At 40.7% G+C, this 25,509-nt stretch overlaps 1 protein-coding gene across 3 annotated transcripts in view; it reads right to left on the bottom strand.

Annotated features, from left to right (window-relative positions):
* The window catches only part of nolo (ADAMTS-like no long nerve cord), a 752,674-nt gene that overhangs the window by 199,051 nt on the left and 528,114 nt on the right, over positions 1-25,509 (bottom strand). For all 3 annotated transcript variants that reach the window (XM_083130826.1, XM_083130827.1, XM_083130828.1), the window contains exon 4: positions 9,941-10,108. In XM_083130826.1, coding sequence (XP_082986952.1) covers positions 9,941-10,108 — 168 coding nt within the window. The remainder of the gene's footprint in view (positions 1-9,940; positions 10,109-25,509) is intronic.

The raw sequence follows: 25,509 nt of genomic DNA, 5'->3' as shown, positions 1-25,509 counted from the left end.
TCTGACTACGAGGTTGATTTTAAACAAACTTTGCCGAATTTGAGCACCTTAGGCTAAGGGTGAATTTTGTCACTCGGTAATAATAAGCATAGTGTGGCACCCTCAAACCCAGCAAGATATAAACAAAATAGAACAAATTCAAAGTAAATTCTTAAGACACTTAAAGTACAAACTAGATGGTATATACCCTCAAATGGATTCCCGTGAGAACCTTCTCAGATATTTAACCTAACAACTCTCAAAAACAGACGCATCATGCATCAGCTCATTTTCCTCCACAAAATTTAAAATGATCTCATTGAAGCTCCTTTCGCCCTGTCACAGCTCGACTTCTACGTCCCCTCAAGCAAATTACGCCCAAGTAGGCAACTCTTCAGCCTCCGTCGTAATAGAAGCAACGCTCTGACAATATCCTTCCTCAATTTGGAATATGTGTAAAACATTTAATGATACCATCAAAAGTGAAAACAGTGTGGACTTATTTTGCTCGACCGCAATTTTGAAAAGGAATATACTAAAATTACATAAATTACGATAGAACCTAAGACTTATATGTTTGTTCAATGTTTTCTGTCTATATACTACATTCATCTGTGCGATATTTCAATAATGTTATCACAAAATTATTGTATAATGAACGCCATTAATGGGTAATATACCTGTTGCGTTCAATTTCTGAAATAAATAAATAAATAATTGTCAATTACTCAAACATGTATAGATAGATATTCGTACCGAAATGTCTAGTAGCGGGACTAAATAGTGATCACAAATTAAGCTCAATCTTATTTAATTCTTTTAGATCTAAACAGTGCTACAAGATCAACTTAACGCGTAACTTTGAACCAACTAGCTCCAGCACTCAGGAGATCCAGCGACGCGAGAAAAGCGGGTAGAAATATTTTAGTGGAAGCGTCGGTCATGATATCTCCCCGTCGAACGAGTGGAAATTTTTCAGAGCAGATCCGTGTCACGTGAAATCCTCGTTTAATGGCTTCGAAACTTTCCTCCGCGCTGTCCATTAAGTTCGTTAAAGCAGCTGCTACGCGATACGGCTCCGTCGAATCCCGTAAACCGCCGGCCGTCATCAGAAATCAATGTCTCCTGCCTTCACTTCGTCCGATCTTCCTCAACAACGCTGGACCCCTCCGATGCGTCCGTCGCTCGAACTCTCTGGCACTTTTCAGTTGGGGCGTCGTTAAAACGGAAGGTTACGATCGGGTTTGAATAAATAATAAACTGGGTACTCTTACAACCATGAGCAAAACTGGGTTGGAGTACAGTCTGAAAATAGTACAGGGCTAGTGATATTTAAAACCTATAGAGTAAATATTACCATGACTAGGGGTGACCAAATCCTGATACTGAAACGTCCGGGTAGCTGAAATCTGGGTACCCAATTTTCCATTCTGGATGACGAAAAATTCAAATTTTGGGGTGTGTCCGCACATATAGCAAGTTTTCACCCTTCAAAGATTCACGAGGAAATATCCCTTTAGCTAAAATCCTCACTTGAGAGTTACAAAAGGGGTATAAAAAGCGCTTGGAGAAAGGTTAAAAATGCAACGTTGTAAAGGGACAATCACAACTTATTAAAAAGGTAAGGTTACACTAAGAAAAAAATCACTGACAGTGGAAGGAAAAGCCCTTCCCTTTTCAAAAAGCTAAAAATATTCTGGATCCGGGTAGCGTACTCGAATTTCTATTCCGGATCTAGGTAAGTATTCGATTTTTGGTTCCGATTACAAGTTTTTAGATTCCGCATCCGGATACTCGATTTGCAATTTGGGATCAGGGTATTCATATCTACGTTTAGGATCAGGGTATTCATATCTACGTTTAGGATCAGGGTAACCTATTTTCGGCTTTCTATTCGGGTACCCGATATTCGCTCGGGTAATCCGAAGCTGAATTTTAAATCTGAAACAATGGCTGGTGGGCGTGTCAGCATACTGGCTATTTCTGCTTGTCATTTAAAACGAGGACATGACTCTTAACAAGAAAGTAAAGTATATTCTGTAAAAAATTAACGCATCCTCTTGTACGTAGACTAAACTCTCATCCGAGAACTCAAATCCCCCACACCCAAAATCAAAGCTGAAGCTGTACAGAGGCACTCGGCACACGTAAGAACAAACACAGTAAAAAACACGACCTGCACAGAGGATTACACTTGGCTGTGGGTCCTAGCGCCAGAACCTCATTAGCCTGTAGACCAGACAATGGTGTTCTTTTTGGAAGGGTTAAAGAACTTTTAGACACGATGAGCCAAGTGTGTTAAACTTCGGGGTAAATATGTGGAACAGCAGGAGTGTTCCACGGTTTTAAATAATTTCCTTCTTGGTTGGACCGAGAACTTTTCAGCCATTCCTCGTACACGCATGAGCGCTGGGCCAGGTATTTTGTCTTCTTACTTTTGAATCTAGAACAATTGCGATGAAGCCAAAATCAGGGACAATTTTGACGGTGAAGGTCATTCTAAAATTAATGGTAGGACAACTGCGACGATCAGGATGACTAACACACAGGTGCACCATAATTGACAACCCTTCATTCCTACCGTCCCTCCCCCCTAAGTCTGAAATCACAGAAAGTTTAATCCAGGCGTCTGCGTCTGTGCAGGTGTCACAAATAGTAGCGGAAGTTTGCTAAGGGGTGAAGTTTTAAAAATCTGCCATTGCTGATCCACACTTCCTCTGGTGCACTTCACTTGGTAATTCGAATAGCAAACTTAATTATGGAAGTTATTCAAACGGAGAAAGGAAAACCTGTCGCGCTGTACGATGGTCATTCTTATCGTCAAGTTGCTGTAAATCAGAAGAATGGCAATGTTACGTGGCTATGTTTGCAAGAGAAAACTAAACATTGTAAGGGAAGGTTAGTGAGTAACAACAACCAAGTCACCAGTGTGTTCGATCACGTGTGTGTTCCTGACGCTGCCTAGTTAGATGTCATGAGATCGATGTTCAAAGCGAAGAAAAGGGTTAGAGATGAAACTGCGCCCGTAGCTAAAGTGTATTCCAAAGAACTGGAAACTTTTTACGACAGAGGTTATGACTTTGTAACTGAAATGCCAGCTCGTCGATTAAGAGAACTCTGCGCCGGCAAAGGACAGGCCCAAGGAATACAAACAGAACCCACTACGCGGCAAGACATAATCTTGGATGTGGAAAATATGAAGATGAGTGATGGTACCAGCTTCATTTTGGCAGATGATGGAAAAGAAGACAGAATCATGGTTTTCTGCAGGCAGGAAGGGAAGGGAGAGTTTGAAGCAGCAGAATCATTTCTTCATGGATGGAACATTCAAAATCTGCAGTAAACAATTCGCACAAGTGTACACTATTCATGCCGATGTCGGAAGCACTACGGAAGAAACAAACGTTGATCCGGTTGTTTTCGCTTTTCTTCCGAACAAAAAGAAATAAACTTATGTTCATCTCTTCAGAATGGTTATCGAGAGTATTTCAGAGTGGAAACCGATGAAAATCAACGTCGATTTTTAAGCAGCAGCTATTTCAGCATTCAGGGAAAATTTTCCATTTGCAGAAACAAATGGGTTGTTACTATCATATGAAGAAGTGCTTATGGAGGAAAGTTCAAATGTAGGTCTCGCGTCCGAGTACAAGGACAAGGAAAAAAAGAGATACCACTAACTATCCAGATGAGTGCGGCTCTCGCGTTCCTGAAAAGCGAGGACATTGACGAAGACTGGCTCTTCATTCATGGTGAGGCTTCCCCTAGCCATAAATTGCAGGATTTTTTGGATAACTTTGCTACGCAGTGGCTGGAAAACGAAGACATTCCGGTAGATATGTGGACTTGCTACCAAAGGCGCCACAGAACTGATAATGCTGCAGAAGGTTGGAACAACAAAATAAATAGGTGGCTTGAAAGAGGGGATCCAAATATTTATGACCTGTCTCAACGGGCCAATCAGAGGACACCAACATCAAGTCCATGCGGAACTTAATCTAGAAGGCCAGAAAAGGAAGAAGCGTGACATAAAAATCGACAAAAGTGTTGGAAAGTGTATTCGCACATATGAGGAAACGGGTGACTTCAAAAGGTGTCTGTTGGCTCTAGCCCATGTTCAAAACCTTTATTGAACCAAGATCCCAGACACGTTTGACGAAGCACTTCCGTGCTTACAAGAAATAAAAGAAGAGAGAAAAGTAATAACAAAAATAGGACAATGAGGAAATAGTTATGACTGACGATGTGTGGAAGAACACTAATTTTGAAAACGCCAAAGTGGTTGTAATGCAAGTATCTTGCCAGTCTCAAGCCTGGAGAAATCCATGTTCAATTAAAAAATATCAATATTTCACATAATTCTCTTGTAAGAGGTATTGTACGGGGTGTTAAGTCATCCTTCAATTTGATAGAAGAGGGGTGTGAGGGGTGACCTTTAACGTAGTACACCCAATTGTCAACCTCACTTCCACGTCGTACACCCTGGACTGTATTTTGCAGACTAACGAGGCTCTGGCGACTGGCCCTTGAGGCCAGTATAATTTTGTGTGTGTTGTCCTGTTTTTTGTCTTATGTGTGCTGAGTGCCCGTCTACAGCCTCAACTTTTAACGGAAGTCAGAATATTTTAAAATTTTAGTTATGCAACGTTAGAGTTGTTATTTGTAACGATAAGGGGCTGGACCCCGTATCATGCGACGGGTGCAAAATAGCCTAGGTGCTGACGCACCCAAAATTTTAAAATCAAATTCAAATTTGATAGAAGACTTAAAATGTCATCGCAATTGTCCACCCGCCCTTTCACTTCTAACTGTATTCATCGTAATTGTCCGGCTATCGTTACTGTTAATACGTCAGGGTAGTCTCTTTCCTTTAGTATTTTTTAAGCTGTCGTCATGTAATCCAGGAGTCCCTGGTTTGAATCCAGGGTGAAGCACACTGCACAGTGGTTCGGATGCCTCTTTTAGCTGTAGACCCAGTCGCGATTAGCATATCTCAACATAACGTGGACTCAAGACAAACTTTCCTGTTGGAATTCTTTTGTACGTTCTCAGTTTCGTTTCTACGAGATCGTTCACCGTAGAGCAGGATTAGTGCGGCATTTTGGTGTCAAAAGCGAAACCCGTTCGGGGCTTCAGAACAGTAACGCCAGGAGCCGAACTCAGGACTCTCCGGCGCCAAGTAGAGCTATCCAAGCGTGCGAAACTTCCAAAGCAATTATCGCCACAGAAAAGAGTGATCGAACCGAGAAGTGGAGGAATCGAATTCACTTGTCGAACGTCCTCCCCCCAACTACTCCGCTTCGCTGAGAACACTTCAGGAGCGGCGACGTTAATTTTGTCCGGAAATAATTTATGCATTAGCAAGAAATGGCTCCTCGCGCCAAGTTTAACGCGGGAGGATGGAAATCCATCCGCGCTTCAACTTTCCCCCCGACCGTCGGCCATTCTTACTTGTCTTCGGAAAATAGAAAAGAAAGGATGGAGAAAAAAATAGCAAGGCTTTCCACCGAGAATTTAAAAGTGTTCCTCCAAGAAGCAGCTCATTAAGAGTTAAATAAAAAAAAAAGTGGTAAGAGTTTTGGACGGAGAGAGAGAGGATTGCAGTGTCGATATAGCTTCCCGTCAGACGGAAAGAAAGCAAGACACTCAACGTTGTTTTGGACTTTCTCCCGCCAAAGTTTCCAAAAACTGATGATGCCTCGGATGGATTCTGAAAGGTAATTACTCCGACGAGCCGCTCATTCTCCCCTCCATCTTCTCCTTTCGTACCCACCCCCTCCCTTCCATATCTTCTCCATTTCAATGCGTAACTCGATGCTATTCCATCAGCCATCCCCCCGCCCCCTTCCTACACCGCTCTTTCTCTTTCGGAAAACCACTCCGCCTGAAGCAGTTTCTCCCCGAACATCCCAGCTCGGAGTCCGACGGAGTGAAACTACCCCTCTTTACATGACAAATTGATTTCCCCATTTCGCCCGCCGATGGAAAAGATACAAAAGAGAGGGAGGGAGATTTTTCTGAAAAATGACACTTTTCCTGGAACCTGCCCAGAAAAAGCATTTCGCGATTGGAGGAAGGGAATTTTTCTAAACGAGAAAATACCTTAGCCAATATTCCCGAAGGCTGTATTCGGGTGTGAAAGAGGCTCCCGCGTACACTCAGCCGTTAAGAACGTAGAATTAAGGTTGCGATACATCTGGTTTCGAACAACCGCAGTGTTTTCGTAAATCTAAAAAAATATATCGAACTTCTTTCAGAGCAACGATATCAAACGCAAATTTCATTTCGGGTTATTTAACTACCGGCACACGGTGGTCCAGACGCTATGTTATTTGACTGCAGCGTGAAAGACCCGGGTTCGATTTCCAGCAGAATTTTCTTCGACTAATACCCTTGCATAAGTGGCTCCGTGGCGCACCCAGCCTCTCGTCAATGTTACCTAAACGCAAGGTCATGAAAATAGGTGGCTGGGTAGAATTGCGCTGGTGCCACATATGGGAAAAACAAAGCGAGAGCGGGAAAAAAGTCGCTCGTTCCCGCGCACTGTGTGGCAACGTCAACCGGGCTGCGTTGCCTAGTTCGAGCGTCAGACCGACCTCTTTCCTGGGCACTTTTGTGTCATCCCTGGTCTTTCGAGCAAATACTGTCAGTTTGTATCACATGGATTACAAAGACCAACTCTACAACGACATCTTTCATTAATCCTCCGCCGAGGCACCCGCCGAACTTGATGGCCGTGCGTTTAGGCGATAAAGGCTGCCGGAGTGTGATGCTGATCACATCATCTTCACTGAGATCTCAGAATAACTGGGACCTTACTTCCACATTCCTCATCTGCCTTTATGACATTGCAGAGCAGTTCTAACGTTGTAACATAATACGTTAACGGTAATAGCACAGGTCATACAATGAATAGTTAACAGAAATAACGCTAGAACAGCGTTAATAACAATCCAAGCAATTAATGTTGACACCGATAACACAGAGAAAGTAAAAATAATTATGCAAATGGTGATGTTCTTGCAGGACCATTATGGCAAGGTATATTTTGACGATATGCAATTAATTTTCAAACTTCTGAGAATCCTGTGCCTCCTTGTAAAATTTGCCGCGCCAAGTTATACGTATGACTGTATCTAGAAAAGCTTTCTTCTACTTCAACCGATGCAAGAGGAGTACTTCGGTTATAGTTAAGTGTACAAAGGAAATTCTTCTTAAGGCTCGGCTGGGCCTCTGGCCGACGCCAGCGAATACGCATTCGAATTTTCCTCGCATTTCGAAAAGAACACTGATATTACAAAACCTGAAATATTACATGTGCTTAGAATTACTTCCAGACCATTCACGTTATCTTCCGGTTTTACTCTGGCTGTTGTCTAGCTATTCCCATAAGTTTCGTGGCTAGGCAATCCTATTAAACTATTGAGATTATCTAGACAGTAGTGAAAGACAACCACACGAAGAATCACGCAAATTCCCTAGAACAGATTTTGGAATATCATAGCGGTTTTTCTAAAGGAGAGCAAAATTCTAGAACGGTTTCACTGTCGTTGGCCATAGGTCCAGACGAGCCTAACTTGAAAAATCGAAAATATGCTGAATGCAACTGAAAAATGACTAATACAAGCTTCAATTTCTGTATGTCTTGTGAACGTATCACCCTTTCAAAACAACTATATGCAAAGTCATAACAGCCCGTGCACAACTTATAAGTTACACATGTATTCGTACAATGGTGGCTATCAATTTTAAACGAACGTCTAAAAATGAATAATAATGAATGTTGACATTTCCTTTGGCACACTGACAATATTGTTTCCGGGGTAATTCAACCTCTCCTTCTCCCTTTCTCTCCATACTTCGAAGGAATCTTGACTTTGCCACAAATTATCGAAATTTCTGTCCGCCGTGGGGCAAGTGAGCAACGCGAATATAAATATTTGCCTTTCCTTTGATATTTACCTTTCATTTGGAACTTCAAGGAAGACACTTGCTACCTGCTTCAAAACAAACAGCATTCTTCCTGACGGAAGGGACACTTGAGTTTCGCAGCGACGAAAATGTTCCCACGTGCATCTCTTTCGGGATACTAACGAGTAAAGTTGAAATAGATATCCTCTGGCCCATGTGTACCGATATCTTAGAAACTGAACAAGTAAGTTAGAAATTTTATAGGAATACAAAGGTACTAAACGACACACAAGCGCACACAGGAGATGTACAGGACTCGAACCAGATCCCTGGCATACGGTGCCATTGCCAAATGATCCATGGCTAATGTTTTGAATTATGAAACTCCTAATTTCAGCCAGTACCGAACTATTCGTGCTTGTAACGTTGTTCTAAGTGTTCGGCATATTCTTATTGAATGTGCAGACTTTGCTATCCTCAGACCGACTTTTAATCTTCCCAGCTGTTTGTCATCTCTGTTGGATGATGAGAATAGTGTTTTATCAAATGTTTTTAAATTTTTGCAAAGAGCTGGTCTCTTCCTCCATCTCTGAGGAAGCTTTTATTTTTATCTGACTTTTTAATGTGTTGTGTTTGTCTTGTGCAGGTCTTTTTACAACCTTGCACTTCCAATTTTTCCCAAGGGGCTTTTTACAGCCTTTGTTTTAATCTCTTAAGTCAGAATTTCAGATAAGGGGATATTTCCCCGAATAAATTAAAGGGTGCAAAATGGCCTTAAGTGCCGTTTCACCCAAAAAAATGTAATTCACACATTCTATTCCAAGTAATAGCAAGTCCAAGACGCAAACAAATTTACCATTTTGAATAAAATTACACATGGTAAAAAGTAATACTTGAAAAATGTATCTTCCTTTCAAAAAGTGAATTCGATATGTAAATGAAATGGAAAGATCCTATTATTTTCCAAAATCAGTTCTATTTCATATTACCAATTATTAGTTGTCTAAGTTATTTAATTTTCATATTTGTGTATTACACATGTCAACACAGTTTTGAATATAGTATAAATGTCAAAGCTTGACTGGAATATAGTTAAGATATTCTAGTGTTTACAGGCTGGCCCAGAATGTAGCAAAAAAATAAAACAATAACACACAATAGAATCTAGGTGAGGAGGGGAGGGGGCAGACCACTTGTCTGTCCCGAGCGACAGTAATCCTAATTTCTGATATGATAGTGTATAATGTTCATGTACAGGCAGAACATTCTTGACAATATTATAGGAAAATGAAATTAATCTTTGTTGCGAAGATATTACAAAGAAAGTACAGAGGAACACAGAAAACGACACACACACTGGAATCAGAAATAAGGTAAGTCAGGAGAGTACAAGTCTCTATCTCTCTCTCTCTCTCTCTCTCTCTCTCACACACACACACACACACACACACACACACACACACACACACACACACTACATAGACGGAGAGAGAGAGATAGATAAAAGAAGAAATAGAGAAAGGAACATAAGACCAGATAAAATTAGATAAACCGAGATAGAGATAGATTTTCAGATAGAAAAATACAGATGGGGAGAGTAAAGATGAAAAGAAGTAGTAAAAGAAAATATCAAGAAGAAAGAGTCATTAAGCATGAAACATAGAAATGAGGAAAAGGTATACAAATAAAATGATGTACCGAAGAGCAAACAAGAAATTTTCCCTAATTTCAAGAGGGGCTGGATATTGCCTTGACCCTCCTATTGGTGCCCATGAGCTACACTGTCTCGGGAATCTGTGATGCAAGGCCGCGGATAACGGTAGAGAAGGGGAGAAAACGAGTGGGCGGAGCAAAGTATTGCACGCTGCTGCACTCAATTCTCTCACGAGTTTATTGGTCAAGCTCTTTCGAGTCATTATTTGCGCAGAGGACTTTTATTCGCTCGCTCGCTCCAGAAATTCCCGGGACAGCGTGTAGATCATTTCGTTTTAATACATAACTTGCTAACCAATACTGCATTTTAAGCACATGATTTGCTGAAGCAAGGACTCACCTGCATGTTGCATATCTTGTAGCGTATGCTCTCTCCTCTGCATCCCGTGGGAGAATTACATCTCCGCAGCTGGTACGAAGCTCCACCATCGCAGGTTCGAGAACATGTGCTCCACTCAGACCACGAGGACCATCCCAGGCCGAACCTTGATCTCTTATCTTCGACGGGCTGGAAATAAGAAAAAACGTATCGTTAGGAGGAGCATACACAACTACAGGGTGATGCAAAAGTCAGGTTACATAGGATTACAAGCTTTCATATGATTGTATGTAATAGTCACAGTTACAGTACAAGTTATAATCCCTTACACCTATTATTTCCCTCACAAGTTTAAAACAAGGCGGGAGACGTGGATTAAATTATCTGCGCAGTGGAAGTTATTCTACTTTAAGACTGAGACTTCAGATGGTTAATATGCTCAATGTAAAAGAATCATTCACTCCCAAATTTTATTAACAAGTCTTTTGTTTAACTATAAATACCAAAATCCTTTAACAAAACCCATCACAAATTTACATAAGAAACGTACAACCTCATTTTATATCAGTGAACAGTAACAACTCTATATAAGAAAAATTCTCCCAATACTTTCATTTCTTTCAATGTTCGTTCATTTAGGAGGGATAACACTTAATGAAAAGTCAGTCCACTTAAGAAGTGCATTAGTCTGTAGAGAATATGGCTGTAATGAGTCTACTGCAGCCCAGCATAAAACCCGGAGTAATCTAACCTTACTAAACAAATAAATTTCAATAATTCAAACAAGTGAAATATCTACGAGAAGTGAGATATCGTAAATTTAAGGCAAAGCATTACCAGGCCAGACAGGCCGATAAAGAAGTACACGGAATTACAATATACTCAGCCAGTCTCCAAGTAGGCAAGGTTCTGCCCCGCAAAACACTTCGCTCATACAGCTCCGAGATCTAACCAATGGCAGAACTTGCTTTAGTCACTTGATGATACAAGTCTACTTGACGTCATTATATGAGCCATAGTACACTGTATGCGCACAGTCTGATTGAATACACGCTTCAATTCGACGCTCTCAGTTGCGAAAGACGTGCGCTTGGGATCAAGTATTCTCTTCTCACCCTAACTAGATCTATCCTCTAGAAGGTATTAAATTTTTGCAAGGTTCTTAACTTTCTTAGCATACACGATTACCTTTACGTGTTCCCGCAAGTAAATGTCACTTTTGCTCACCCTGTACATTGAACGCTATCTCTTTTTCTAAAGCACACAGAAAAAAATGAAAGCATTCATACTGAAGTAAAGTAGCACTACTACTTCGATTTGTTATGCATGTTTTAAAAGCGAATAACATTCATGAATTTTGCTTCCAGGATGCACAGAATTTTCCGTGCAAATATTTATGTCCCTCCATTATGCAGCGACCCGTCTGCGGTCTAGCTCGCGTTGTATTATATTCATATGCTTGTCCATCTGGTGATAGAAAACGTCGAATTCAATCATCCAAAACCAAATGGTCAAATTCAAACTCCGTTGTTTGTCAAAATAGAATGAATATGTAGCACATAATTATGAAGCATTAGTTTAATATAATATAAGTTCCTATCCGATATTAGCATTAATAATATTAACTATTATAATATTATTCATTAGTTCGTTTATTATGTAGAAATCCACAAAATGCAACAATTTTGAATTTGTTACGCCTCCGCCTAATTCAGTAATACATTTAAAATGTTACATTTGAAAAAATAATACTTTCCCACATTATGAATCAATTCTGTTATGATGCAATTCTATAATCCTACCAAGTGATTATTAACTGACCTATATTTTTGTTTCAGTTACTAGGAAATGGTAGGTGTTTAGAGAGTTCAAAGCTGTATGGTTAGTGCTTTGTGGGATTTGGACAAGTGTATTTCAAGGAAGACGTTTTCATGAACTAACATTAGGGGTGTATCCAGGGAGACTGAAGGAGCTACAGCCCCTCTCGAAATATACAGAAAATCAACATTTTGAAATGAAAGCAGTAAAGAACTCAAAAATCAATGCAAATTCTTCTTAAAGTGACCCCCGATTATCATTTTTGTCTTTAAACAACTTTTAAAACAAAGGTTAAAAGTTGCGAAATATTTTAGAGTGTATCCCGCCACCCCTACAACGCAACTATGCAACATACACCTTTACAATTCCAATATATGAGAGCTCAAACCTCAGACATACCTCCGAAATAATAATACTAATAAAATCATGAAAAATTAGCCAGTTACAACTAGTTTTTACAAATGCCTATAGAAAAACTAAAATTAAATACGATATTTATAACAAGCCTAACACAACTACAGCCGAAACTAATGTCTCCTTAATCAAACTCCAGGTCGAGCCATGTTAAATTATCTTCTATCACTTAATCTTTAAATCATCCCCCCATGATTTTTAAATAATACGAGTATGTTGGTTCAATGTAAATTAGTATCAACTCATATTAAAGTACTTTTAAGAAGAAACCTGACTTAATTTTTTCACGATTCGCGATTTGATTTATTTTACTTCACCTTTTGTGCCACTTTTGGCTAATTTACGAAGATGGGGATGAGTAATGAAATGATGAAATTGATGAATGGACACTCACAAATATCCATGCCCAGGGCAGGATTCGAACCCGGGACTCCTGGCGTCGTAGCGTGATGTGCTAACCACTTCGCCACAAATTGTTTTCACGAGTAGAGAACTCTAACCTTTCGTGGAAACTAGTTTCACCAAGAGGCATTAACAAACCAAGTTTTCTTTTACTACATAAATTAATGTTATAATGTAACATATTGTTTAAGACAATAATGACTTTCTCGAAACTCCTACCAAAACACCCATGGAAATTTTATGCGTCGTCGTGTCCTAAACTTTAAGTTTATATAAGGGCACACGGACCTTGTATAATTTTGCCAAGTCAATTCTGACTTCATCCGTACTCCCTTATTTTAGTTTCATCGCAAGATATCATCAGGAAACTCTTGTAAATATACTTTCCCTGCAAATGCATTACTTAAATAAATACTGCTCCGTCTTCATCGAAAACAAGTATATTTTCCTTCCCTTACAGCACAGCTGGAGCAAAAGAGAAATTACTCCCAATCTACTGGAACAGTAGGCATCTGCTGTGAATGAAAGTCTGGTTCCAACCAATGTGTCAATTACGCTTCGAGAAGCGAGATACGTGTATGAAATCTTGTTCCCACCGTGTGGTATCGAAAAGCAATAAAAACTCGAAAAACATAATTCGATTTCAGAAATAACTCGCCGCCGTATATCTTTCGAAGTGATTTACTTCCCCCTGTTCCCTCAAGGTTTCCGAATACGAGTCAGCAGCCAAGATTCCGTGTCGGTGCAGGGCAGAGACTGCCAAGCAAACAAACCGAAAAAGAGAACGTCACGAGCAATATAAAAAAGAAGAGAGAGAGAGAGAGGTTGGGACTTAAAGGGAAATACCCAGCAGGAACTTTCAATGCCAAAGTGACTGTGCTCTCTCTACTACTACGCTGGTGTTGCGGTAAGAGAATCAAATGCACAGATTTAGAGAAACTAGATTTTGTTGCAAGACCATTTTCTGCACAAATAGGTTAATTAGGGTTGGATTTCTCTGCAGTTTGAAGCAGGAAACAAAGTATTTAAAATGCTCCCAAGGGAGTCAAAACGAGGACCCATTGATTACGAGGTGATAGCGCACAATCGGGGGAGCGGAATAGGACTTGGCTTTTCATACGATGTTTACCATTCCCAAGAGGCCAATGGATATGGAAGTACAGTTCCAAATAAGGCCTATATCTCTGACAATCCAATCAATGGAACATATAATACACCAAGCCGGTATTAAGAACTTATATAGCCGCGTTGCCCTCCTTCATGCCCCACCTATGCTGAGTCCTCTCGAGTCGCCGCTTTGGCAGAGGACTCGTTTTCGTTGCCTTCGGACAGAGTAAAGACCAGTTTCTTGCTTGAACTGGAGAAGGCCAGCAAGACCGCTTCATGCGGTGCGAACTTCCCGCCTGCACACTCTTCGATCAATTAGGACTTGGAAGTTGTTCTGATCGCAGCATCTCTACTAACTAACGACATCGAGAATGTGAGGAGCCGTATCGAAAGCTTAACTTGTCAGCAGAAAGGCTTGGGAATGAGGAAGTTAATTAGATCTTTTAATGAAATTGTAGAGCCGAAAATTAAAATTAACGCAGAACAAACAATATTCATGAAACCAATTCTGAAAAATATAGGAAACTGGTGGGAACATTGTTTTCATCAATTTTATTTCACTTGACTCTTTATCAAACATTGACAATATATGCTAGTAACATGAATTAAGCAGAGGAGCAGGGAAAAAAGAGGGAATAATAATGTAGACCTAGAGAAGAAAGGAGAAAAATATAAATAGAAAGACAAGAAAATAAAATGAGAAAGAAAATAAGTAAGAGAAGAAGAAAGAGGGAAAGATGAAATAGAAAGAATGCATGAGCCAGAAGGAGATGGAAGAAAAGAAGAGTACGAGAGAAAGAAGAGGAGAAAGGAGTAAAAGAGGGATAGAAAAGCAGAGGCAGAAAGAAAATAAAGATAAAAGGGGAAACAAAAAAGAAAGCATGAGGAGAGAGGGAGGCGAGGAAGTGTGTCTCATAACCCAAAATGCATAAAATTTAATCTTCAACCCATCTGCGCGATTGTCTACACTTATGGTCCCTTTGAATTCCCCAGCTTCTTATCTCGTTGAAGCAGAAATGTTAAGCACTGCCGAAAAGTTAGGGTATTTTTTTTATCTCAGTTTTACTCACAACATGTGTTATTCTTTATGGCTCCACTGCACAGCTGCAGCACAAAAGTAACAGGAAGGAAAATAAATAAGAGATACAACTACTGGAAGTCCAATTTTCCTTGCCTGAATCGCAACACGATGTTCCAATATTGGTCTTCCATCCGCGAGCAAGACCGGAACTTGCGCGAATGGTATCCTTACACACCCGCAACCCATTCAACAGCACGGGCAGTTGGGTGGACTAACTGCAAGGGTGTACGTTAAATGTGAGGAATGGACATATTGGGAATCGTCCGGAGAAACCTGGATGGGGTTGCGCGTGACTGAAATTTTCGTATTTATTTATTTCGCACATAATTAACTTTGTTTTTATTAACTGAGCAGTAACTCTGTTATTTCGTTACTATTAAATCAAGTTCTCTATTTTCTGTTCGTGCAAAATCATGTTCTCTGTCAATACGCTCGACCTAATCATGGTTCTCTGTTATTCTGTTCGCGCTAAATCACGTTTGCTGTTTTTCTGTTCGCATGAAATTATATTCTCGGTCATTCCTTTCGTTTTAAATCATGTTCTCGGCCATTCCGCTTGCATGAAATCATGTTCTCGGTCATTTCGTTCGTGCTAATCCATTATAAAACTACGTTCTCGGTCATTTCGCCTGCTCTAAATCACATTCTCGGTTATTTTATTTGCACTAAATCATGTTGAAAGTCATTCCGTTCGTATGAAATCATGTTCTCGGTCAATCTGCTAGCAAAAAATCATGTTTTCGGTCATTTCCTTTGCACTAAATCATGTTCTCGGTCGTTTCGTTAGCACTAAATCATGTTCTCAGTTATTCTATTTCATGTTGAAGGTCATTCCGTTCGTATGAAATCATGTTTTCAGTCATTCTGCTAGCATAAAATCAAGTTCTCGGTCATTTTGTTCGTTCTAAATCATGTTCTCGGTGATTTCCTTCGCACTAAATCAGGTTCTCTGTGATTTAGTTCGCGCTAAATCATTTTCTCGGTTATCTCAGCTGCACTTAATCATGTTCATGTTATTTCTCGTCAGCAAAATCAAGGTTGGTGATTATTGTGAGATATTCTCGGGGATGAACTCAAAGGTTACCTTTTCACGCCGCTTATTTATTACAAAAATTTACAAAGACCATCGATAAAGTACGATACACGGATGGGTACATTGTGATTCATGACTAGTCTAGTTGTATGTTCAACTTGATGAAAGTCGCCTACCTAGTGTCATGGTCCACAAACTTCCAAAGTTAGTGTAGTTCCTTCATCGTTCCTGCCTTGACTATCCCATCCTTGCTCGATACAGCCTGTTATTCCTCTAAAACCATTTACCTCCATCAGCGAGAATTGTTACAGTCTTAAACAGAGTAACATCCTCGGAAATAGGTCAGTTGCTAACGTCCAAACGTATGCTTACATCTGCTGCAACTGACCTTCGTGTTAGGTTGGACAAGGTATTCCTAAGGCATTCCTTACGGGGTTACTGGAATTCCGCTTGCGCTAAATCGCTAACGCCATTATTCCGCTGGCGCTAAATCATGTTCGCGGTTATTACTATCGCGCTATGATCGGAGCTATTCTTTATCTTTTCATGTTTATTTCATTTCTCTCATATACACGAGGTTACATCTTTTTTGTTTTGTTAGTCGGTTGTCTCAATATGTGCAATTTCTTTCGATTATATTTGTCTGTTCTTGCAATGATGTATCACTGTGCGTTGCGATACGGTGATGATTTAACAAAACTCATCCCGCTAAAACAAAACTTGGCCTACTCTAGTTGAATGAAAGAAAGCCAAGCATCGCAATATCAGATACAAGATCAGAATCATGTGAGAGATAGGAGGAGAGGGGGGTTGGAGACAAAGAGGCATATTCGCAACATAGCATGAAAATATAAATAACAGTTTCGAGACAATTTGCAAGAGTTGCATCTCGGACTGAAACAACGTCCAGTGTGGGCCGCATTTGGCGCTGATGTTCTTCCCGAGATCTGGATGTTGGACGAAACATTCGGATAACGCGAAGACTTATGGCGGGGAATCTCATTATTCTCCACCATGTATTTGAATTGCTGATCCTGGAGCAGTAGCCTGGGGGACATCCCTCGATCTGAAGATAGCTCCTTAGCTCGCCAGACGAGGAAGAACTTAGCTCGTCCTTGCATAAGAGAAACATTAGAGGCCGCTTCATGTTGCTAAAGATATATGATCATACTGTGCTGTATATAGAGTGAAAATTGTACTGTTCAAAGGCAAGGAGGACTTGCTTGTAAGAAGCACTGCATTAAACAGAAGACATAACAGAATGGCATGATTTAACAGCACACAAGTGCTCGACTGTACTGTATTAATTCGTATATGGAGCCACTTGTAGTTTTATGGGAACCCATTTATATTCTTTGCAATTATGTAGGAGACTGAATATTTTTGCCATAAAGGATCTTTAAATTAGCAATTCGAAAACATTTATTCAATTTCTCACCCGATAAGAATCATTTTCAGTTATTATACCGAAAGGGGAAGGCAAAACGCCGTAAAGGACAATATATTGATTTTTAAATGGGTACGGCAGCACATAGGTTATTTGTGCCGATCATACAATACGGGGACAATCTCTTTAACTAAAACAAAACGAAGGACAGAACCTTAAGAATAAAATAAAATGTCTGCTCAAAACCTTTTTTGATCAATATCTAAAATTTAGACTCATTACCGACAACTAAAACTGTACTGACCCCGAAGATAAAAGCTCCACATCTAGGTTAAAAGATAAAGCTTTGAAATGGCACTCAGCACACATAAGGACAAATACAGGACAATGCGACCCCACAGACGATTATACTGGCCGTGGGTCCAGGCGCCAGTGCCTCGTTGCCTGCAAGACTCTGTGGAAGTGAGGTTGATCTTTGGACACCTTCTCAGGTCACTCATTATACCCCACAGGACGATCTAATTTTTGCAGATTATCTACACACACATATATAGTGCCCAAAACACTTCAATTTTCAAGTACGTCAACGATTATGCATGCGTTTGCTACTCGATACTAGACCCGCAACGAGACAGGCACTCGATTCGAGACCGAGAGCGAGACAGCGTTCTTCACGAGACGAAACTGTGCCAAATCTTGTATCGTCTCGTGACCAGCCTAGTCGTTAAACTAAGAGTTACGCCTGCGCAAACATGAGAAGTCACAGGAAAGCAGAAGAAATTGCTCACGCACACACAATCATGAGTAAAGATTGAAATTCGTTGACCGCAATTAACAAGAGTAGTTTAAAAAAACGCCTATGGATTTATATTGCCGAGGGAATCTCTGTAACATTTCTAGTCTTCCGGCTGGTAGGAATATTATTGACGATGCTCATCACGAGAGACATCTTTCGGAGAATATTTAAGGTTATTAACCTCACTGGGAAAGTTTTAAACACTGTAAAGATAGAAAATATTACTCCCTATTACATTTCATTCTGTTACGAACTCCAAGCGAGGAAAAACAAGAGAGGAAATTTCAGTTTTCCCGGAGATCTCTTTCGACCAAAGCCATCCTCTACCTCCTCAACGTTCCCCCATCCCTTTTTTCTCTCCCACGACATTCAGCTGCAACACGAGCCGAGGCTGGCGCCAGTCTATCGAGGCAAGAAGTGAGTCTTCATCTTCAGAGAAGGGGGAAAAAGAGAAGATTGAGGAAAAGGAGAAAAAAGAGTTAGTTTGGCCAGCATCCTGCCCGTTCATACAGCCACAGCAGTTGCACTGAACATCAGCCTTCGTGGAGAGAGGTCACTATCTATATTGTGTGTGTGTGTGTGTGTTTAAAAGGGATGACGCAAGTCTGCGCTTGCATCCAATGTACGTTCAGTATGTAGCACAAGCCATGTCCATTTAGAAGCAAACTCTTGAAATTTGATACCAGTGGATGTCAACCATTTTGAGTAATAGTTACACCCTTGGAAAATACCTGTGTTTTAGTACAGGGCGAGTTAGAAATATGGCTACACGTTTGAAGTAAATAAAGTGTGTTACTGAACAATGTAGATGGAAATTGTGAATGGTACATACAACTTGAAACTTCATTTTTTCATTTCAGATAAAAGTCACGCGCTCGAGCTTACGTCATTAGCCATGATGGCGCTGAATATGCAGCAGCAAGTTACAGTTGCAGCGTGGGAAATTGCATTCCAGAATGATCATGCTAAACAACAATTTGATGTAAGCAATCGTTTACTACACTTTTTTACACACGTTTCGCCAGTCTCACGACCATTCTGGTGTGTAATAACCCACACTGCAACTGTAAATTGCTGCTGCTCCATCTTGACTAATGACGTAGGCTTGGGCGCGGGAATCTTATCTGAAACGAAAAAATGAAGTTTCAAGTTTAATATATCATTCACAATTTCCATCTACATTGTACAGTAACACATATCATTTACTTAAAACATGTAGCCATATTTATGACACCCTGTATATTCCTCTCCTTTCGAAGATCATTTCTTTTCACTTCTAAGGAAAGCAAACATTTGCCAAATAAAATTTGATAATAGTAAGAACCCTTCAATTAAAAAAGGATCAAATTCATACAATTTAAATGAAGGGCTTAAGTTCTTTACAGTAAGACAAGCTAATACACACTAATCTGGACTGGACCTATAGTTTAAAGTGGGATCCGAACTACTATGTGTCTTCATCGGGTATCGAACCCGGGACCCCTTGATTACAAGGCGACGACGCTACCGCTGCGCCATCGGGAATGGAATCCGAACAATTGAAATGTGGCCATGTCGGGAAGAAAACGTAGGACCCATTTAGTATCAGTCGACAGCGTTACCCACTACGCTACGCTCTTTCAAACCTATATCGCTGCTGTTTATTTACGTGCGATCACACTCTCATATTGAGATGTAAAAAAAAGTTTTAGTGTAGCATGCTTAGAGCGCAATTACAGCTCGTCATAGAGGATTTGATCATCTGATTTCAAAGTGTAAAGAATACATATCACCCTTACTCTTCAATGAAGATATCTGGACTTACTATTGCAATTTTATTACAATTGTTTCGTATAGCGTTTTCTCTTGAGCGAGTGTAAAGGTTGCCCTACTCCAGGGCCGGCTGTAATCTTGGGAAATTCAGTTATTGATGAAATGGGCGTAAAGGAAGCAGAACACAATTTGTTTCGTTTTGACGTTTTTAATAGCCAATCGTGACAAACAAATGGCTGTTCTTTGTTCTAATTTATAAACAATACAGTTGATATGAAAGGGTAGTTAAATATAGGTGTCACTACAAATTTGCCCGGTTTTTATTTCTGTACCATCAACTGCACAAGGAGATCATGGATGCACGTTAAAATTTCACTAGAATTGTACGAAACATTTTCTTTCCAGTCAATTTAATAGAACGAGAGAATAATTCTAGGGTGTTGGGGAAAAGGCTCATAAGTCTGCAACTTTTGCTGCCTTCATCCAAGTAACACTGAATGGATTAAAGAAATTATTTTAAGTTTAATTTTATATTGGGCAAGGGTAAATATTCTATACACTGATGATCCAACATGCTATATAAGGTTTGCTATACTCTGTCCCAGCTAACTGTGGAGCAGGCAAGCGAAAACAAGTCTCTGCGCAAGTAGTGGCGCGAGACGGCTCCACCAATGAACACGTGAGAGGAACGGAATAGCGTGGAGTGCGGGAAAGCGACTGCAGCTATCAGCCTTCTCAGCAGCGTGTACTGCTTCGTTCTGGCCACTCGATTTCCTTCGCTTTTCTGACGTTATGCGCGGCCTTGCTCCACAGTTAGCTGGGATAGGGTATATTAAAAGAATAAACATATGTAACTGTCTGCTGTAAAAGTGCATGTTTTGACTTAAACGCTTTTTCCCCAAAGAGCCTAGAATTGAGACTTAACATTAAATCCGACTTTCGGTGTAATTGTCTGATTTGTGGAGCTGTGCAACTGTGAACTGTGCAAAATCTGTATTCTGGAGCTGTGCAAAATCCCGCCTAGTTTTATGTTAATCTTTCAAAATAAGAGCTTTTGCATCCGTTAACGTTTCCACACTTACCACGATACAGTTAAAAAAAATTGATCTCCGGAGATTAGCATTTATTAGAATTTAACTACATTTAGTATTTTCGAGTCAATTTAGACTGATCGTGATAGTAAGGAAGGAACTCGCAATCACAAAGTAGCATAAATACCTACACCCTGTCCCGGCAATCTCTGGAGCGAGCGAGCGAAAGTATGTCTCTGCGCAAGTAGCGACTCGTGAGGGCTCGACTAATGAGCACGCGAGAGGGAACAGGATTGCGTGGAGGGGAAAAAGCCACTGCCACTTTATGCCCCGGTTTGCTCTAGAGATTCCCGACAGAGTATGGACCGGGAACTTTCAGTGACGGGACACAATCACCCAACGTGTTGGTAACTAGAGTTTAAGCAAGCGCATGCGCAATGCAAAGGCGACAGGCCAAACTTCATGTCAAAATCCGTGAGCCGTCACTTAAATAACCCCGGCGCAAAGAATAATAAATAAATGACAGAAAACTGAACCTTATATTAAAATCATATGAAGAGGCCAACGGAATGATATATCATCCAGGTACAGCAAGGACTGACAAAGAGAAATAAATGGCGGAGGCACATGAGGCGAATAGGAAACGAAGGGAAAGATACGGACGGTTCGGAGAGATAAAAAAAAAAGACCGAGGAGAGTTCCTTGACTTACAGAAATGGGAGGAAAATACGGAGTAAACAGGATATCAGACGCGGCGAGAAGGACGACGGATAACAGAATCCCCTAATGGACTATCCCCGGCTGAAATGTTGACTCAGAGGGGGGAACGAAGGGGCACGATTCCTGGGGTTAAACCGCGATATTGGGAAGGTCGTTGGGGTGAAAAAGGGCTCCCACGAAAACTGCACAGAATCATAGGAGAGAGAGGGAGCCCCTGCTAAAGATGGTAGAGGGAGAGAAAAGGGAAAACAAGCGAGGATTGTGATAAGGATGCTTGTTGGAAGTCGGATAAAAGAATGGACGTATAGAAGTCCAAAATAGTAATTCTCTTTCGTAAAATAAATTAAGAAAGCTTTACGTTTAAGATACGAAAACTAGGCGAAATCAGCCTGAGATATAGTCCGTACCATTTCAGTTAATTTTTATGTTTTCAAAAATAGTTCTCAAGAGCAAGAAATTATTTGCACGATTAGGGAAAACATCACAAAAAAGGTATTTTATTTTCTAAGTTATAATACCAAGTTGTGTTAAGTTGCATGATCGAGTATTTCAACAAATTACTCTTTCCTTTAATTAATTGAAGCACATTTTTGAAAACTTTCACATTGGCTCAGAATTTATTGAAAAACTGGTTCAATTTTTTCTAAATACTAAATAATGTTCTAAACCAGTGCTGCCAAAATGTGGCTCACATAAGTTGCTAAATATTCACATGAAATGATCTAAAAAGTCAATAAATGAAATCTGCCCATAAATATGTGTGCCTCACCGGGTATCGAACCCAGAACACCTTTTACAAGGGGACGACATTACAACTACGCCTTCGAGTATGCCTACGCTAGTCAATCATCTGGGTTCTTGCAGCATTCAATTGATCAGGAAAATCAGCATCATCGGTTGATTTAGCGTTTATGTACAAGCGCGTTGGAATAACACTAAAAGAAATAACTGTCAAATGTCTTCGAGACCATCGTGCGCAATCATTTCGACCTGGCACTCACTCCTGCCTCTCAGTCTGGTGAACGATGGCAAGGAACAGTCAACAGGTCTCCCATCGCTACACTAGCTGGCCTGAAAGTGACATGGCCCGACGAAATGGAGCACAACAAGTGTTGAAGTTCTCCTTTATTGCGAGCGCTGGTATATATATCAACCGCAGAGGCGATGGAACGTTTAAAAGACCCATGTCAGACATCAGAAGCCTCCACCGAGGCAATGAAATGTCTATTGCCGTAGTGTATATCTGCCCATGAGCGATTATACACCAAAAACTAGCGTAATAGGTTATGGATCGGGGGGGGAGGCTCCAGAAATAGAAAAATCCCCCCGAACATTTCAATAACCTGGTAGAGTATTCGGAAAACAGCTAAGAAATTTGGCAACGTACTTTTTATGGCATTTTCGTAATAATGAGCACTGATTCAGTCCTCTTTATAATTAAAAGTCAAAATAATGAACGAATTTAAATTATCGCCCGTCACTGAAACTGGGTCCCGGGTTCAATACCCGGTGGAGGCACATGGCACAGTGGTTCGGATCCCACTTTAAACCGTAGGTCCAGTCCCGATTAGCCTTCCTGTGCATAAAGTGGTCTTAAAACACCAACTGAAAACAAAAACGTCACTGAAACTCTACAATGGGCAGAGAGAGGCAGAGCTGGTAAAGTAAGCGTCTATTGTTTTAATGAATTTCATCTTCTTGTAGATATTTTAACGGTTAGCCAGGCAAACGTTTGCTGTGGAATGATGGTGACGTGCTTGTGCAGTCTGTACACTTAATCTATTTAATTACATATCAGAGATAAGAGGCAATTTAATAATATTATTATTATTATTTTTGTCCTCCTCCATGGTCGTGCGGCCAAAGGCACCATGCTTTGGGCGGCGGTTGTGGGACGGCATGGGTTCGATCCCGGGTTCAGCCTCCGGGAATTTTCGGCCTGTGTATAGGGCCGGTGGCAACCCACCATCGTGACGAAATTGGGGAGCTCCCGAGTGAGTGAGCGTAATCCGGTCGCGAAGTCCTACAGCCGACCACCCGTCCCCCTAGTCTGGCTGCAGATCTCCACGCCCCCTTGGTGGCCCGCGTGGGAGGGAGGCCAGCAGTCGGTAGGTAAGCCTTGGCCCAATATTGGGCTGTAGCGCTATAGGGTTAGGGGGTATTATTGTTTTTATTCATATTATAATTTGGTGTCCATGACAACCTTCCATTCTCTCTCCTAAAAAACTTAGATTATCTGGCAAAATGTTATGCTAAACTTCTGCAGATGTTGTATAGAACGTTTCTTGCACATTTTCTGTCAGAATATGTTCATATTCCCACAATTTCAGGAGTGTTCAGTTGAAAATAATTTAATATACGTATCAGGAGGAACAATTTATCCACTACAAGTTCCATTATTGTTAAATTTGCAACAAAATAAGTTACATCTTTCCTCATTTACCCCCGTCGTTTCCTTTCGATATTAAATCACGCCTCCCCTTACTTCGTTAGCCATCGGCAACTTCCGCCACCCCTCGTACCCTCGCAGCTCCCCCGTCTCCGAATCCTACATACCTTCTCTGCGTTTCTTCAGCGATTCAACTTCCGGCGGAAATTCAATATCAAAGACTTTCAGAGTAACGAAATTCAATTCTTAATTTGATTTTCCCCTTTTTTCAGTTCTTTCCCTTCTTCCCTGTTCTGTCTTCATGTTTTTGAGACTGTTCTGTATGCGCGTGGTTTTGTTTGTTCACGGTTTTGGTGCGGACTGAACTAACTACTTTGTCAAAAGGAGAAGTGGTGTTTTCTATGAATAATGATCTTTAATTACTACCTTTGTCAGACGTCATGCGATTGAGGAGGAAGAAATGTGTTTCATTAGCGGCTAAGTTGATACTTTGTCTTACATATTGAACTCGAAAACCCAACGCTGAAATTTAAATAGCGTCTGCAGTAGCACACAGAAGTATTACGTTTGCAAAACAGTTTGTTGAATACAATTGGAGTTCGTTACAAGTAACATGCAGGCATACCTAAACTGGCTGAGGAATAGCACGGAAAGGACATGGCGAAAGTGGTTGGCCAGCGGGAATATTATTTCAACAGGTGATTTCAATAGCTTTCCAGTATTATGGTAACGCGGACTGCAATTTCAGAAAACACGACTTTAATGTGACAATACAATAGTTTTTGTTGTTCTGGAAACCTCTGAATCTTGAACTACAGTTCTTGTCTAGTCTTACGGCGGACGGGAAGGGAAATGGGGAGCGGCTAATACGCAGCAGACCAACCAGACAACATCGGTGGCGCCGAGAGTTACGACGTCGCGGGAGGATGTGCTGTGCGCACCTCATTAGACAGGCTGCTGTTTCTCGTTTCACTGGATTGGTGGCTTCCCCGCTTCCCTTGCCAGCATGTAGGACGCCCGCCGTAAGACTGGACGAGAGCTATAGAATCTGTACTTATTTTGTTCCTTGTAGTAGGTTCTTTTTGTTCTTTTGTAGGTTTTTACTTGCGCTGGGCAGGCGGTCATGCACCACAGTAGGTTATCGCGGTTATTGATTCTTAGTGCATGGAATTGGACTTGTAGCTTTATTGGGATGTTTCGGAGACATTTTCGATCTCAGTCTTCAGAGATTCATCCTAGGAGGTCATCTTATGCAAATCTACAAACACACGGATGGCTTTTGAAAATTTGTTTTCATACCTTGACTCTCAGATAGACTAATCGAGAATGGATCTACAGCTTAAGGCCCGAAAGGACCTATGACTAATGCCAGCAAAACCTTTTTCGAAATTCCTCCTTTCGTAAACCGCTATGATATTCCGAAATCTGAAAAATCACATCCAGGAGCATTGAAGTGAATCTTCGAGTAATTTGCTTTCCCAGTTCTCTACATATTTTCAATAGTATCATGGCTACATAAACTCATTAAACTAATGCGAATATCTAGACAATAGTGAAAGAAAACCATACTAAGATTCACGTGAATGCTCTAGAAGCAATCCTAAGAATATGCAATTTTTCAGATTTTATAACATCACAGCGGTTTTTCGAAAACAGGGAG

The sequence above is a fragment of the Lepisma saccharinum genome, chromosome 11, assembly GCF_977018435.1.
Source record: "Lepisma saccharinum chromosome 11, izLepSacc3.1, whole genome shotgun sequence".
Lineage (NCBI taxonomy): Eukaryota > Metazoa > Arthropoda > Insecta > Zygentoma > Lepismatidae > Lepisma > Lepisma saccharinum.
The sequence above is the reverse complement of the archived record's forward strand: the minus strand, read 5'-3'. Positions and strand labels throughout refer to the sequence as shown.